This window comes from Leopardus geoffroyi, chromosome X (assembly GCF_018350155.1).
Source record: "Leopardus geoffroyi isolate Oge1 chromosome X, O.geoffroyi_Oge1_pat1.0, whole genome shotgun sequence".
Classification (NCBI taxonomy): Eukaryota; Metazoa; Chordata; class Mammalia; order Carnivora; family Felidae; genus Leopardus; species Leopardus geoffroyi.
The window spans coordinates 88,248,242-88,261,776 of NC_059343.1; the positions used below are offsets into that span (position 1 = coordinate 88,248,242).

Consider the following 13,535-nt stretch of genomic DNA (forward strand, 5'->3'; position numbering starts at 1 on the left):
ATCTTCCATTTTACTAGATATTGCTACAGAGTTCATAAAAGCGATTGTCCTCATTTATATTCATTCATTGGCACTGTCAGGCCTTTAAATGTATACCAACTTCCTGGGTGTTAAATGGTTTCTCACTGTAGTTTTATTTTACATTTCTTTGATTACTTATTAATAAGATTTTGTAATTAATTGGTTATTCATGTTTTCTCTTCTGTGAGTTTCTTGTTCATATCTTTTGGCCATTTTCATTGGGTTGTTTGTGTACTTTTTGTTGGTTTTGTAGGGAAGGATTTCCTTGAAATGACTCAAAAAGTACAAACCATCAAATAAAATACTGATGATCTGATTATATTAAAATGAAAGATTTCTGGTTAACAAAAGATATCAGAAATAACGTTTAAAAGATAAGCCCCCCCACTGGAAGAATATATTTGCTAAATAAGCAACATGTGTTTATATCCAGAATTTAAAAATAATTTCTGTAAATAATATGAAAAACTAGGCAATCAAATAGTGGGGAAAGAAATGGAACAGGCAATGCACAGAAGGTTGCTGAAAGGCTAATAAATGTATGATTACAAGCATAACTTCATCGGAAATCAGAAACCTGCAAATGAAGTCAATGAGATACCTTCAAACATTTTAGACTGGCAAAAATGAAAAGTCCAACACTAAAGAGTCTTGGCAAGGATATGAAAGAGATTTTGAAACCCTGCTCATGGAGTTGAATATATACATACCCTATATCACAGTAATTCCACTCCTAGGAATGTAATACAGAACAGTGATTCTTAAAATGTCACTCTCAGACCAGTAGCATCAGCACCTCATGGGAGCTTGTTGGAAATGCAAACTCTCAGGCCCTTCCAGGTGATTCTGGTCCATACTAACATTTAAGAATCACTGCAATAGAGCAATATTTTTCCAACTTTTTTGACTAGATCCATAGGAAGAAATGCATTTTACATTCTGGCACACATATATACCCCCCCCCCCCCCACACACACACAACCAAACCAAAAGCTTCCAGAAACAGTCAACACCCTTACTCTACAGAATGTACTTTGATATTTTCTATTCTATTCTATTTTGTTTCATTAGAAAAATTGCTTGTTGTAACCTACAATTGTAACCACAAGTTTGAAAAACTGTCCTAGAGAAACTCTTGTACATATGCAACAGGAGATACGTACAATGTTTGTTGCAGAATGGTCTGTAATAGCAAAAAGAAAAAGAAAATATCTTCAGGAGAATGGATAAATGAATTATAGTGTATTTCTACAATGTAATACTCCATAGTTCCTTATATTATTAAAATAAGTTTCAAAAACATTATGTATATTGAATCAAAAAAGCAAGTTGTAGAAGAATATGTCGAGTATGACATCATCTATATAGTTTTAAAATATGTAAAGTTATATTTTGTTTATGAATATATAAATATGTAGCAAAAATATAAAAACATGCATCAGGATGATAAATAGCAAATTCAGGATAGTAGTTACCTCTGGAGTGGAGACAGGGAAATGGGATTGGTGAGGGATACCTGGAAGTCTTCAGGTGTGTCTGTAAGGCTCTATTTTTCTAACAAGCAAATAGGGAAACTATGAAGAACTGGTTAAGATGGCTGGCTAGGTATGAGGGTTTTTGTTATATTATTCTTTAAATTTTTGTATATTAGTAATATTTTATAATAAAAAACACAAATCAAGCTGTCCTTGAACAGCAAGAATATATTAGAAATGCAGTCATTCAGAAAAAACTGCTTTAATATTCCTCATCTACAATGTCTTTTTTTAAAATTCAGGGACAGCCAGAAGCTAACATTATTTTTTTTGTTTTTGTTTTTTAAATTAAACACGGCCAAGTATATGCTCCAGGGGCTTGTGTTGCCTCTTTGGGCGACATAACAAAGTTTTCCATTCTGGATGTTAACATATACCAATAATGTGAAATAATGATGTGATCAATAAAACAAGGTTTACAATTCTTATATATTTGTCAATTTCTCAAGCCTTAGAGGCCTTGAACTTTTACTTTGCTGCTTAGCTATTAGCAGTTTCAAGTCATATGTCATATGAAAGCCAGATGGAGCATTCTAAAGAAAAAAACTCATGCAATAACACTAAACCCTACTCACAACCAGGTGGCCAATTATTTATTGACTAATTTCAGAGGCACCATGGTTACCTGATATGGTGGTCTTAGGAATACTACTTGATTTATTACTAGCCTAGGAAACTGGAGGTTACTTTCCCTTCAATTCAGGGCCTCTAGTGGGTATGGACTAGAGTCTCATCAAGATTTCTTTAAAATTCTAAGGATAGCTTAGGACCTCAGGAAACCACAAAGAACATCAGAGGAAATATGCTATTTATATAGTATGAAGAGAATTAATAGTCAAAGTCAAGGAAAAACACAATCACTATGCCTATGTCACGATTCCTTAGTATAATCAAAGCTAATTTAAAAGTATTAATTTAGGTAGAGGTAAAGAAAAATTAAAACAACCCATGTTTTTTTTCTTGGTTTGGCCTATACCTTGTTTGGCTCCCCTGGATTATATGAAGAAAACATAGGAATTTTTCGGATCTCTTCCTCTGACAAACGATTTCTCTGGATCTCATCTTCTGGGACAAATTCTATTGGCTGCGTCAGCTTCTTAGGCCCAGTCCAACACTGCTCAGGTGAATTATCAAAAACTTTTGCCACATGGAGACTGGGACCTTTACCCTGTGCTGCCTGCTTTCCCTTGTCCTGGAGTAATGACGGGTTCTCAGCTGTGCCACTATCTCCCACTGATGTAGCTGAGACCAGTGAGTGGGAAGCAAAGGGTTCACCTCTCATAAGTTGGAACTCTTCAAGACGTTTTTTCATTATCATCTCTTGGTAAAAACTTTCCAGGTTGTTCATGGGATCACCTTTGTTCTTCTTTTGGGGTTCATCTAGATCAAGACAAAGAGATAGGGAAGTTCTACAAAGCCTACCAATAAAACTTTTGACAAATAAATAAAAATTAAATCTTGGATTTCAGATATAGAAACTCCGTTGGGGTAAGTGATTACAACCTTTGACAAATGACAGTAGTATATAGTTGGTTTAATGCAGTGTATCTCAAGCAAGGGTGGAACTATGGTGAGGCAAGTGAGGTCCCTCGGGTGCAAAATCTAAGGAGGTGCTCACTCTGAGTCATGCAAGTACACGCACCTAACTGATAAGGACATTAAAAATGTAACCAGTGTGGCATTATCCCACTCCACAGAATAATACCTTAGTATCATCTACAATGGAGTTCATATTCAAATGGCTCTGATTCTCTCAAAGTTATCTTTTTACACTTGGCCGTTCAATGCAGAATCTAAACCAGGCTTTGGCTGTTATAGCTCTTAAGTCTGTTCTATTTTAAAACAGTGCCCCTTCATTTACACCCCTCCAACTCATTTTTTCCACATCCCATTGAATTATTGGAGGAACCACATCATTTGTCCAGAGAACAAATGAAATTTGACTTATTGTTCCTCATGTTATTGTTTCACTTGTTCCTTAATCCCCTCTATTTCTTACAAACTGGCAGTTAAATCTAGAGCTACGCTAAGACAATAGTCATTGGCCACACAAATCTATTTAAATTAATGTTTTAAATGTCAGCTCCCCAGTTAACTAGTCACATTTCAAATGCTTGAGAGACATATGTAGCTAGTGGATACCATGAAGGGCAGAATAGATAGAAACCATTTACATCATTGTGGAACACTGCATTAAGATAGTGCTGACCTAGAGATGTGATTAGATTTATGCTCAATATTTTAGGCAACGATCCTCCACAGATAGATGTATACTTCCTATTATGTCATGTCATAGGGCACATGTTTGGTGGTCCCACTTTAATGTTGCTAAAGTTGATCAGCAGATTCAGACAGTGTTAGTCTGATCCCTCCACTGTGAAGTCTTCCCATTCACCTAATGGGATTTGCATCTATGGATGACCATTGCCTAGATCTATTAATTAAGAGTTGCAAAATGGAACTCCCCTAATTATATTATTCATTTTGTGTTTATTAATTCTATTATTTCTGTTGTATTTATTATCTGGAATCCTATAATGAACTTACCGTCAATTATTTGGTTTTCCCATATACAGTTTATACAGGAAAGGCAGGACAAATGCTTGATTTTTTTCCCAGTATTTACCAACTATGAGAGTAATGAGTTGGTACCTTAGAAATGTCCAATGGTAACCAATGATTATTTTTAGTATAATCGTGAGACCATTTTCATATGTTTGATTGTGTTTCAATTAAATGTAGTCTTTATTCTTTTTGGTGGTCAAATTATCTCACTTGGGACCAGTAAGTCCCTTCAAATTGGCTCCTGTGTTGCTTTCCATTTTTTTGGCACAGCAAGGTGTTACAAATTCATTTTGAATATTCCCTGACTCAAACCTAGATTATCTCTCCAAGGACCCTGGGTCCTTTTAATGGGGAATAGTATTTAGAAACCACAATGTGTTTTCAGGTGTGTTCACAGATGTTAAGTTGTTGCTTCTAGGCCTTTTCACTGGACAACACTAGGAAATTCTTTTAAAAGAAAAATAAATCATGAGCTCATACTGGTACGTCCACTTTAAATGTAATATTCAAGGTTTTTACTCAAACTTCTTGGTTTTTATAGAATTTTAAAATGTCAATAACAATACTAATACAACTATCAATAATAAAACCACTGAATACAGTTTTAGGAATGAATACATGTACAAATGTTGTGTTAAAGTCACTTTACATAACTGCTTTCTCTGTATGGTTATGCTACCAACTTTATTTATAGTTAGGTTCATTTGCTTCAAGTTATTTATGAACTTTCGGAATTGATTTTTTCTCTTTTTTATTAGTTTTTTAAATTATGCAGAACACTATATGAATCTAAAGTGAAAACTGTGTAATACATACAGTACCTTCACAGAAGTCTCAACTCTATCTCTGTTCCCTTCATCCCATTCCTTTCGTTTTCCATAAATAATAATTTTTATTAGGTTTTGACATTATGATTCCATTGTTTCTTTTTTAAATGTTTATTTATTTATATTTTTGAGAGAGAGAGTGAGAGAACACACATGCGACTTGGGGAGGGGCAGAGAGAGAGGGAGAGAGAGAATCCCAAGCGGGCTCCGTAGTGTCAGCACAGAGCCCTATGTGGGGCTTGATCTCCTGAACCATGAGATCATGACCCAAGCCAAAATCAAGAGTCGGACACTCAGATGCTCAACCAACTGAGTCTCCAGGAGCTAGGTTTCTTTTTTGTTTTTGTTTTTGAAAATATAAGCAAATAGGTGCACACACACAACACATATATATGTGTATAATTCATTAGTTACACCCCTCTTCTACATACAAGGTAACTTACTATAAACGTTGTTCTACAACTTTCTTTTTTGCACTTAGCAATATATCCTGGAAATAACTATATTAATGTGTAGAGCTCTTCTCCTTCCTCTTGATAACTGCACAGTACTCTACTGTGTGGATGTACTAGTTTATTCAACTACTCCTCTACTGATGCACATTAGTGTTGTATCCAGTCTTTTTTGCTTATATGAATAATGTCCTGACAAACAGCCTTGTGCATACAGGATTTTGTATTTTTCCAGTATATCTTTGAAATAGATTATAAGAGGTGGCATTGCTGAGACAAAGGGTAAATGTGTATGTACTTTTTCCATATATTGCTAAATTCCACTCTGTAGGAGTTGTACTATTCTGCCTTTCCACCAGCAGGGTATAAGAATATTTAGAAAAGGATTTCTTAAGATGCCAAAAGCACTAACCATTAAAGAAAATATTAGCAAACTCAACTATATTACAATCTAAAACTTTTGTTCATTAAAAAAATCATAAAGAGAGAAAAGTCATAGAATGGGACGAGATGTTTGCTGCACAAATAACTGGTAAATAACCATTAAGGAAAGGGGCAGGTGATTGAAAAAAAATGCCTCACAAAAGAGGAGACATACATGACTGACAAATATATGCAAAAATGCTCAACGATATTAGAATTCAGAGAAATGCTAATTAAGAAGGTAATGGGATACTAATAGAAAACTGCCATGTTGGCAAAAAATTAAAAAGAATACCAATATCACAGGTCAGTGAAATTGTAGAGCAAATAGAAACCTCCTACATTGCTGGTAGGAATGTGCACCCATAGGGCAAATCACTATAACATTATCTACCAATGTTAAATATATGCTCATAATATGACAATTTCCATGCTTACATATATACCCTAGAAAAATTTAGATATATGTGTACCAGGATACAATAGTAATAATGTTTAGATCGATGCTATTTATAATAGCTTTAAACTGGCAAAAATGTAAATGTCCATCTAAGAATCAATTATAAAATTGTAGTCAGTTTATATTATGAAATAATACATCCTAATGAAAGTGAAGAAATTTCAGCTACATATGACCAAGTGGATATTCTAATGTATACATTCAGAAATATATATTCAGTGACTATTATGATTCAGGTAGGTTCTTGGGGTATATCTATATAAAATAAAGATCCCTATCTTTATGGAGCTCAGTGAATTATATAGAATGTTAGAAGGTTATGAGTGCTGTGAAAAAAATACAGCAGCATAATGGGTGACTGGAAGTGCTAGGGGGTGGTAGTAGTGGTAGTTGCAATTTTAATGTTGGTCTTGGTAAGTCTCATTGAAAAAGTGACATTTGAGAGATATGACTTAAAGAAAGTATGGGAAACTATCATGCTGATATTAGAAAAAGGGCTCCAAAGTGAGGAACATGTCTCAAAAAAATGATAAAGTCTGAAATCATACAAACTATTTATCTGACCACAATGGAATCAGATTAGACATCCACTGCTGGAAGAAATCTGAGAAAACACAAATATTTAGAAATTAAACAGCACAATTCTAAATACCTCATAGGTCAAAGAACTTACAAAGGAAATTTTAAAAATATTTTGAACTAAATGAAAACACCATAATCTAAATTTATCGATGCAGCTAAAACAATGCTGAGAGAGAAATCTGTAGCTTTAAACACCTATATCAGAAAAGAAGAATGTTTTCAAACCTATAATCTGAGCTTCCAAACTTAGGAAACTAGAAAAAGAGCAAACTAAACACAAAGCAAGGAAAAAGAAGAAAATAATAAAGACCAGGGTATAAATTAGTGTTAATAGAAAACAAAACAAAAAAAAAAAAAAAGAAGAAGAGAAAATCAATGAAACCAAAAGCTGATTCTTTGAAAAGTTTAACAAAATGGCAAACCCTTAGCTAGACCAACCAAGAAAATAAAAGACAGAAATTACTAACATCAAGAATTAAAGATGAGGCATAATTACTGACCCTATAGAAATGGAAACGAGTATAAGGGAATATTATAAATAACTTTAGGCCAACAAATTAGAAAGCTTAAATGAATGGACAAACTCATAGAAAGATGCAAATTAACAAGCAGACACAAAAATAAAGAGAATAGCTGAATAAACTCATAATAAGTAAATTGGTTGAATTAGTAATCAACAATCTGCTCACAAAGAAAAGTCCAGGTCAAGATGACTTCATTTAATGTCTACCAAATATTTAAAGAAATAATACCAATCACACACAAACACTCTCAGAAAACACAGCAGGGAATCTTTTCCAACTTATTCTATGATGTCAGTACTATACTGAAACCAAAGCTAAACAAAAACTTCACAAGCAAAGAAAACCACAGATAAATATCCCTCACGGACACAAAAATCCTTAACAAAATATTAGCAAGCCTAATCCAGCAACATATAGAAATGATTATATACACATAAGTAGAATTTGTCCCAGAAATGACAGATAGGTTTAGCATCTAAAAAAAAAGCAATGAATACATCCTATTAATAGATATAAACACTGGGGCGCCTGGGTGGCTCAGTCGGTTAAGCGGCTGACTTCGGCTCAGGTCATGATTTCGCGGTCCATGAGTTTGAGCCCCGCGTCGGGCTCTGTGCTGACAGCTCAGAGCCTGGAGCCTGTTTCGGATTCTGTGTCTCCCTCTCTCTGACCCTCCCCCGTTCATGCTCTGTCTCTCTCTGTCTCAAAAATAAATAAACGTTAAAAAAAATAGATATAAACATTAAATCACATGATCACTATAGTAGGTGCAGAAAAAGCATTAAACAAAATCCAACATCCATCCGTGATTTAAAAAAAACCCCTCAATTATGTATGAATAACAAGGGTACATCCTCAGCCTGCATATGATAGGCTGAATGACACCTCAAAAAAGTCCACATCCTAATTCCTGGAATCTATGAAAACGTTACATGGCAAAGGAGATTCTACAGATGTGAATAAGTTACAGATCTTGAGTTAGGAGAGTAGCCTGGATTACGCAGGTGGGCCCAATATAATCACAAGGGTCCTTATAAAGAATGAGGCAGGAGGGTCAGAGACAGAGGAGTAGATGTAGTAATGGAAGTAGAATTTGAAGTAATGTGAGAAAAGAGCCATGAGCCAAGGAATTACACGTAGGTCTAAAAGCTGGAAAAGGCTCCCCTAGAGAACTCCAGAAGAAAGGCAGCCCTATGGACAACTTGATTTTACAACTTCTGACCTCTAGAACTGTATATAAGAAGAAAGTAGTTGCTATAAGCCACTAAGTTTATATAGTTATAGCACCCACAAGAAAGTAATGTATTACAATGCTACAGATCATGTACAAAGAACCTAAAGATAAAATTATAGTTAATGGTTAAAAACTAAATGTTTCCCCCCCAACACTGGGAGCAAGGCAAGGATGCTTGCTCTCACCACTTCCATTCAACACTGTACTGAAGGTTCTAGACAGTGTAAGGAGGCAAAAACAAAAACAAAAAGACATCTAGATTGGAAAGAAAGAAGTAAAACTGCCTTATGCATAGGTAACATAATTGTCCATGCAGAAAATTCCAAGGTATCCACAATAAAACTACTAGAATTAATAAAAGAATATCACAAGATCAAGAATGCAAGATAGATACTCAATAATCAACTGTATTTCTATTAGATACATGTATGTAACAATCAGAAAATGAAATAATTTTCAGAATTGTTTTCTGTTCACAAGAACATAAAAATGAAAAAAATATTTATGAACTAATAGACTTGACAGATATATTTAGAACTCTGCATCCAAAGCAACAGAATATACTTTTATTCTCGAGTGCACATGGATCATTCTCCAAGATAGATCACATACTGGGTCACAAAACAGCCCTTCATAAGTATACAAGAATTGAGATCATACCATGCATACTTTAGGAACACAATGCTATGAAGCTTGAAATCAACCACAGGAAAAAGTCTGGAAAACCTCCAAAAGCATGGAGGTTAAAGAACACCTTACTAAAGATGAATGGGTCAACCAGGCAATTACAGAAGAAATTAAAAAATATATGGAAACAAATGAAAATGAAAAGAACATTCCAAACACTTTGGGATGCAGCAAAGGCAGTCCTGAGAGGAAAATACATTGCAATCCAGGCTTATCCCCTGAAACAAGAAAAATCCCAAATACAAAATCTAACAGCACACTTAAAGGAACTAGAAGCGGAACAGCAAAGACACCCCAAACCCAGGAGAAGAAAAGAAATAATAAAGATCAGAGCAGAAATAAACAATATAGAATCTAAAAAAACTGGAGAGCAGATCGATGAAACCAAGAGTTGGTTTTTTGAAAAAATACACAAAATTGATAAACCTCTAGCCAGGCTTCTCAAAAAGAAAAGAGAGATGACCCAAATAGATAAAATCATGAATGAAAATGGAATTATTACAACCAATCTCTCAGAAATACAAGCAATTATCAGGGAATACTATGAAAAATTATATGCCAACAAACTGCACAACCTGGAAGAAATGGACAAATTCCTATACATCCACATACTCCCAAAACTCAAAGAGGAAGAAATAGAAAGCATGAACAGACCCATAACCAGTGAACAAATTGAATCAGTTATCAAAAATCTCCCAACAAATAACAGTCCAGGACTAGGTGGCTTCCCTGGGGAATTCTACCAGACATTTAAAGCAGCAATAATACCTATCCTTCTCCAGCTATTCCAAAAAATAGAAAGGGAAGGAAAACTTCCAGACTCATTCTATGAAGCCAGAATTACTTTGATTCCTAAACCAGACAGAGACCCAGTAAAAAAAGAGAACTACAGGCCAATATCCCTGATGAATATGAATGCAAAAATTCTCAATAAGACACTAGCAAATTGAATTCAACAGCTTATAAAAAGAATTATTCACCATGATCAAGTGGGATTCATTCCTGGGATGCAGGGCTGGTTCAACATTCGCAAATCAATCAACGTGATCCATCACATTAATAAAAGAAAAAAACCATATGATCCTGTCAATCGATGCAGAAAAAGCATTTGACAAAATTCAGCATCCTTCTTTAATAAAAACCCTCGAGAAAGTCAGGGTAGAAGGAACATACTTAAACATCATAAAAGCCATTTATGAGAAGCCCACAGCTAATATCATCCTCAATGGGGAAAAACTGAGAGCTTTCTCCCTGAGAATAGGAACACGACAGGGATGTCCACTCTCACCTCTGTTGTTTAACACAGTGTTGGAAGTGCTAGCATCAGCAATCAGACAAAAAAAGGAAATCCAAGGCATCAAAATGGGCAAAGATGAAGTTAAGCTTTCACTTTTTGCAGATGACATGATATTATACATGGAAAATCCTACAGACTCCACCAAAAGTCTGCTAGAACTGATACATGAATTCAGCAAAGTCGCAGGATACAAAATCAATGTACAGAAATCAGTTCCATTCTTATCCACTAATAATGAAGCAACAGAAAGACAAATAAAGAAACTGATCCCATTCATAATTGCACCAAGAAACATAAAATACCTAGGAATAAATCTAACTGAAGATGTAAAGATCCATATGCTGAAAACGATAGAAAGCTCACGAAGGAAAATGAAGAAGATATAAAGAAATGGAAAAACATTCCGTGCTGATGGGTTGGAAGAATAAATATTGTTAAAATGTCAATACTACCCAAAGCTATCTACGCATTCAATGCAATCCCAATCAAAATTGCACCAGCGTTCTTCTCGAAGCTAGAACAAGTAATCCTAAAATTTGTATGGAACCACAAAAGGCCCCGAATAGCCAAAGGAATTTTGAAGAAGACCAAAGCAGGAAGCATCACAATCCCAGACTTTAGCCTCTACTACAAAGCTGTAATCATCAAGACAGCATGGTATTGGCACAAAAACAGACACAAAGACCAATGGAATAGAATAGAAACCCCAGAATTAGACCCACAAAAGTATGGCCAACTAATCTTTGACAAAGCAGGAAAGAATATCCAATGGAAAAAAGTCTCTTTAACAAATAGTGCTGGGAGAACTGGACAGCAACATGCAGAAGGATGAAACTAGACCATTTTCTTACACCATTCACAAAAACAAACTCAAAATGGATAAAGGACCTGAATGTGAGACAGGAAACCATCAAAACCCTAGAGGAGAAAGCAGGAAAAAACCTCTCTGACCTCAGCTGCAGCAATTTCTTACTTGACACATTCCCAAGGGCAAGGGAATTAAAAGCAAAAATGAACTATTGGGACCTCATGAAGATAAAAAGCTTCTGCACAGCACAGGAAACAATCAACAAAACTAAAAGGCAACCAACATAATGGGAAAAGATATTTGCAAATGACATATCGGACAAAGGGCTAGTATCCAAAATCTATAAAGAGCTTACCAAACTCCACACCCAAAAAACAAATAATCCAGTGAAGAAATGGGCAGAAAACATGAATAGACACTTCTCTAAAGAAGACATCCGGATGGCCAACAGACACATGAAAAGATGCTCAACGTCGCTCCTCATCAGGGAAATACAAATCACAACCACACTCAGATATGACCTCACGCCAGTCAGAGTGGCTAAAATGAACAAATCAGGAGACTATAGATGCTGGAGAGGATGTGGAGAAACGGGAACCCTCTTGCACTGTTGGTGGGAATGAAAACTGGTGCAGCCGCTCTGGAAAACAGTGTGGAGGTTCCTCAAAAAATTAAAAATAGACCTACCCTATGACCCAGCAGTAGCACTGCTAGGAATTTACCCAAGGGATACAGGAGTGCTGATGCATAGGGGCACTTGTACCCCAATGTTTATAGCAGCACTCTCAACAATAGTCAAATTATGGAAAGAGCCTAAATGTCCATCAACTGATGAATGGATAAAGAAATTGTGGTTTATATACACAATGCAGTACTACGTGGCAATGAGAAAGAATGAAATATGTCCTTTTGTAGCAACGTGGATGGAACTGGAGAGTGTTATGTTAAGTGAAACAAGTCATAGAGAGAAAGACAGATACCATATGTTTTCACTCTTAGGTGGATCCTGAGAAAATTAACAGAAGTCTATGGGGGAGGGGAAGAAAAAAAAAGAAGTTAGAGAGGGAGAGAGTCAAGGCATAAGGGACTCTTAAAAACTGAGAACAAACTGAGGGTTGATGGGGGGTGGGAGGGAGGGGAGGGTGGGTGATGGGTATTGAGGAGGGCACCTTTTGGGATGAGCACTGGGTGTTGTATGGAAACCAATTTGACAATAAATTTAATATTAAAAAAATAAAAAAAAGAACTAATACAAATATTTGTAAACTTAAAACTGTAAAACATTGCTGAAATAAATTATAGAAGAACTAAATAAAGGAAGAGACATTACATGCTGATGGATTAGATTAATATTATTAAAATGGCCACTTTTCCCAATACTGAATTACAGACTTGACACAATCCTTATCAAATATCAGCAGCTTTTTTTTTTTTTAATTTTTTCAACGTTTATTTTTTTGGGGACACAGAGAGACAGAGCATGAATGGGGGAGGGGCAGAGAGAGAGGGAGACATAGAATCGGAAACAGGCTCCAGGCTCTGAGCCATCAGCCCAGAGTCTGACGCGGGGCTCGAACTCACGGACCGCGAGATCGTGACCTGGCTGAAGTCGGACGCTCAACCGACTGCGCCACCCAGGCGCCCCTCAGCAGCTTTTTTTATAGAAAACTTGACAAGCTGCCTCTAAAATTTACATGGAAATACAAAGGACCTAGAATAACCAAAGCAATTTTGAAAAACAGGAACAAAGTTGGAGGAGTTACACTAACTGATTTCAAAACTTACTATAAAGGTAAAGATATTCAGAGCATAAGGATAGGCATATACATCAATGGAACCAAAACAAGTGCCCTAAATAAACTCTTACATTTATAGCCAATTGATTTTCCACAAAGGTGCTAAGACAATTCAATGGGAGAAATAATAGTCTTTACAATAAATAGTGCTGGGACAATTGGATATGCATATGTAAAAATAGGAACATAGAACATTTATCTCACATATAAAAATTAACTCAAACTGGATAATGGTTCTAATTTTAAGAGCTAAAACAATATATATTCTAGAAGAAAACAGAATAATATCTCTCTGACCTTGGGTTAAGCGAAGATTTCTTAGAT

General features: G+C 35.5%; 1 protein-coding gene across 5 annotated transcripts in view; it reads right to left on the minus strand.

The window, feature by feature from the left end:
• RBM41 (RNA binding motif protein 41) overlaps positions 1-13,535 on the minus strand; it is a 64,049-nt gene that overhangs the window by 21,589 nt on the left and 28,925 nt on the right. For all 5 annotated transcript variants that reach the window (XM_045472977.1, XM_045472981.1, XM_045472980.1 and 2 more), the window contains exon 5: positions 2,533-2,936. In XM_045472977.1, the coding sequence (XP_045328933.1) occupies positions 2,533-2,936 (404 nt within the window). The remainder of the gene's footprint in view (positions 1-2,532; positions 2,937-13,535) is intronic.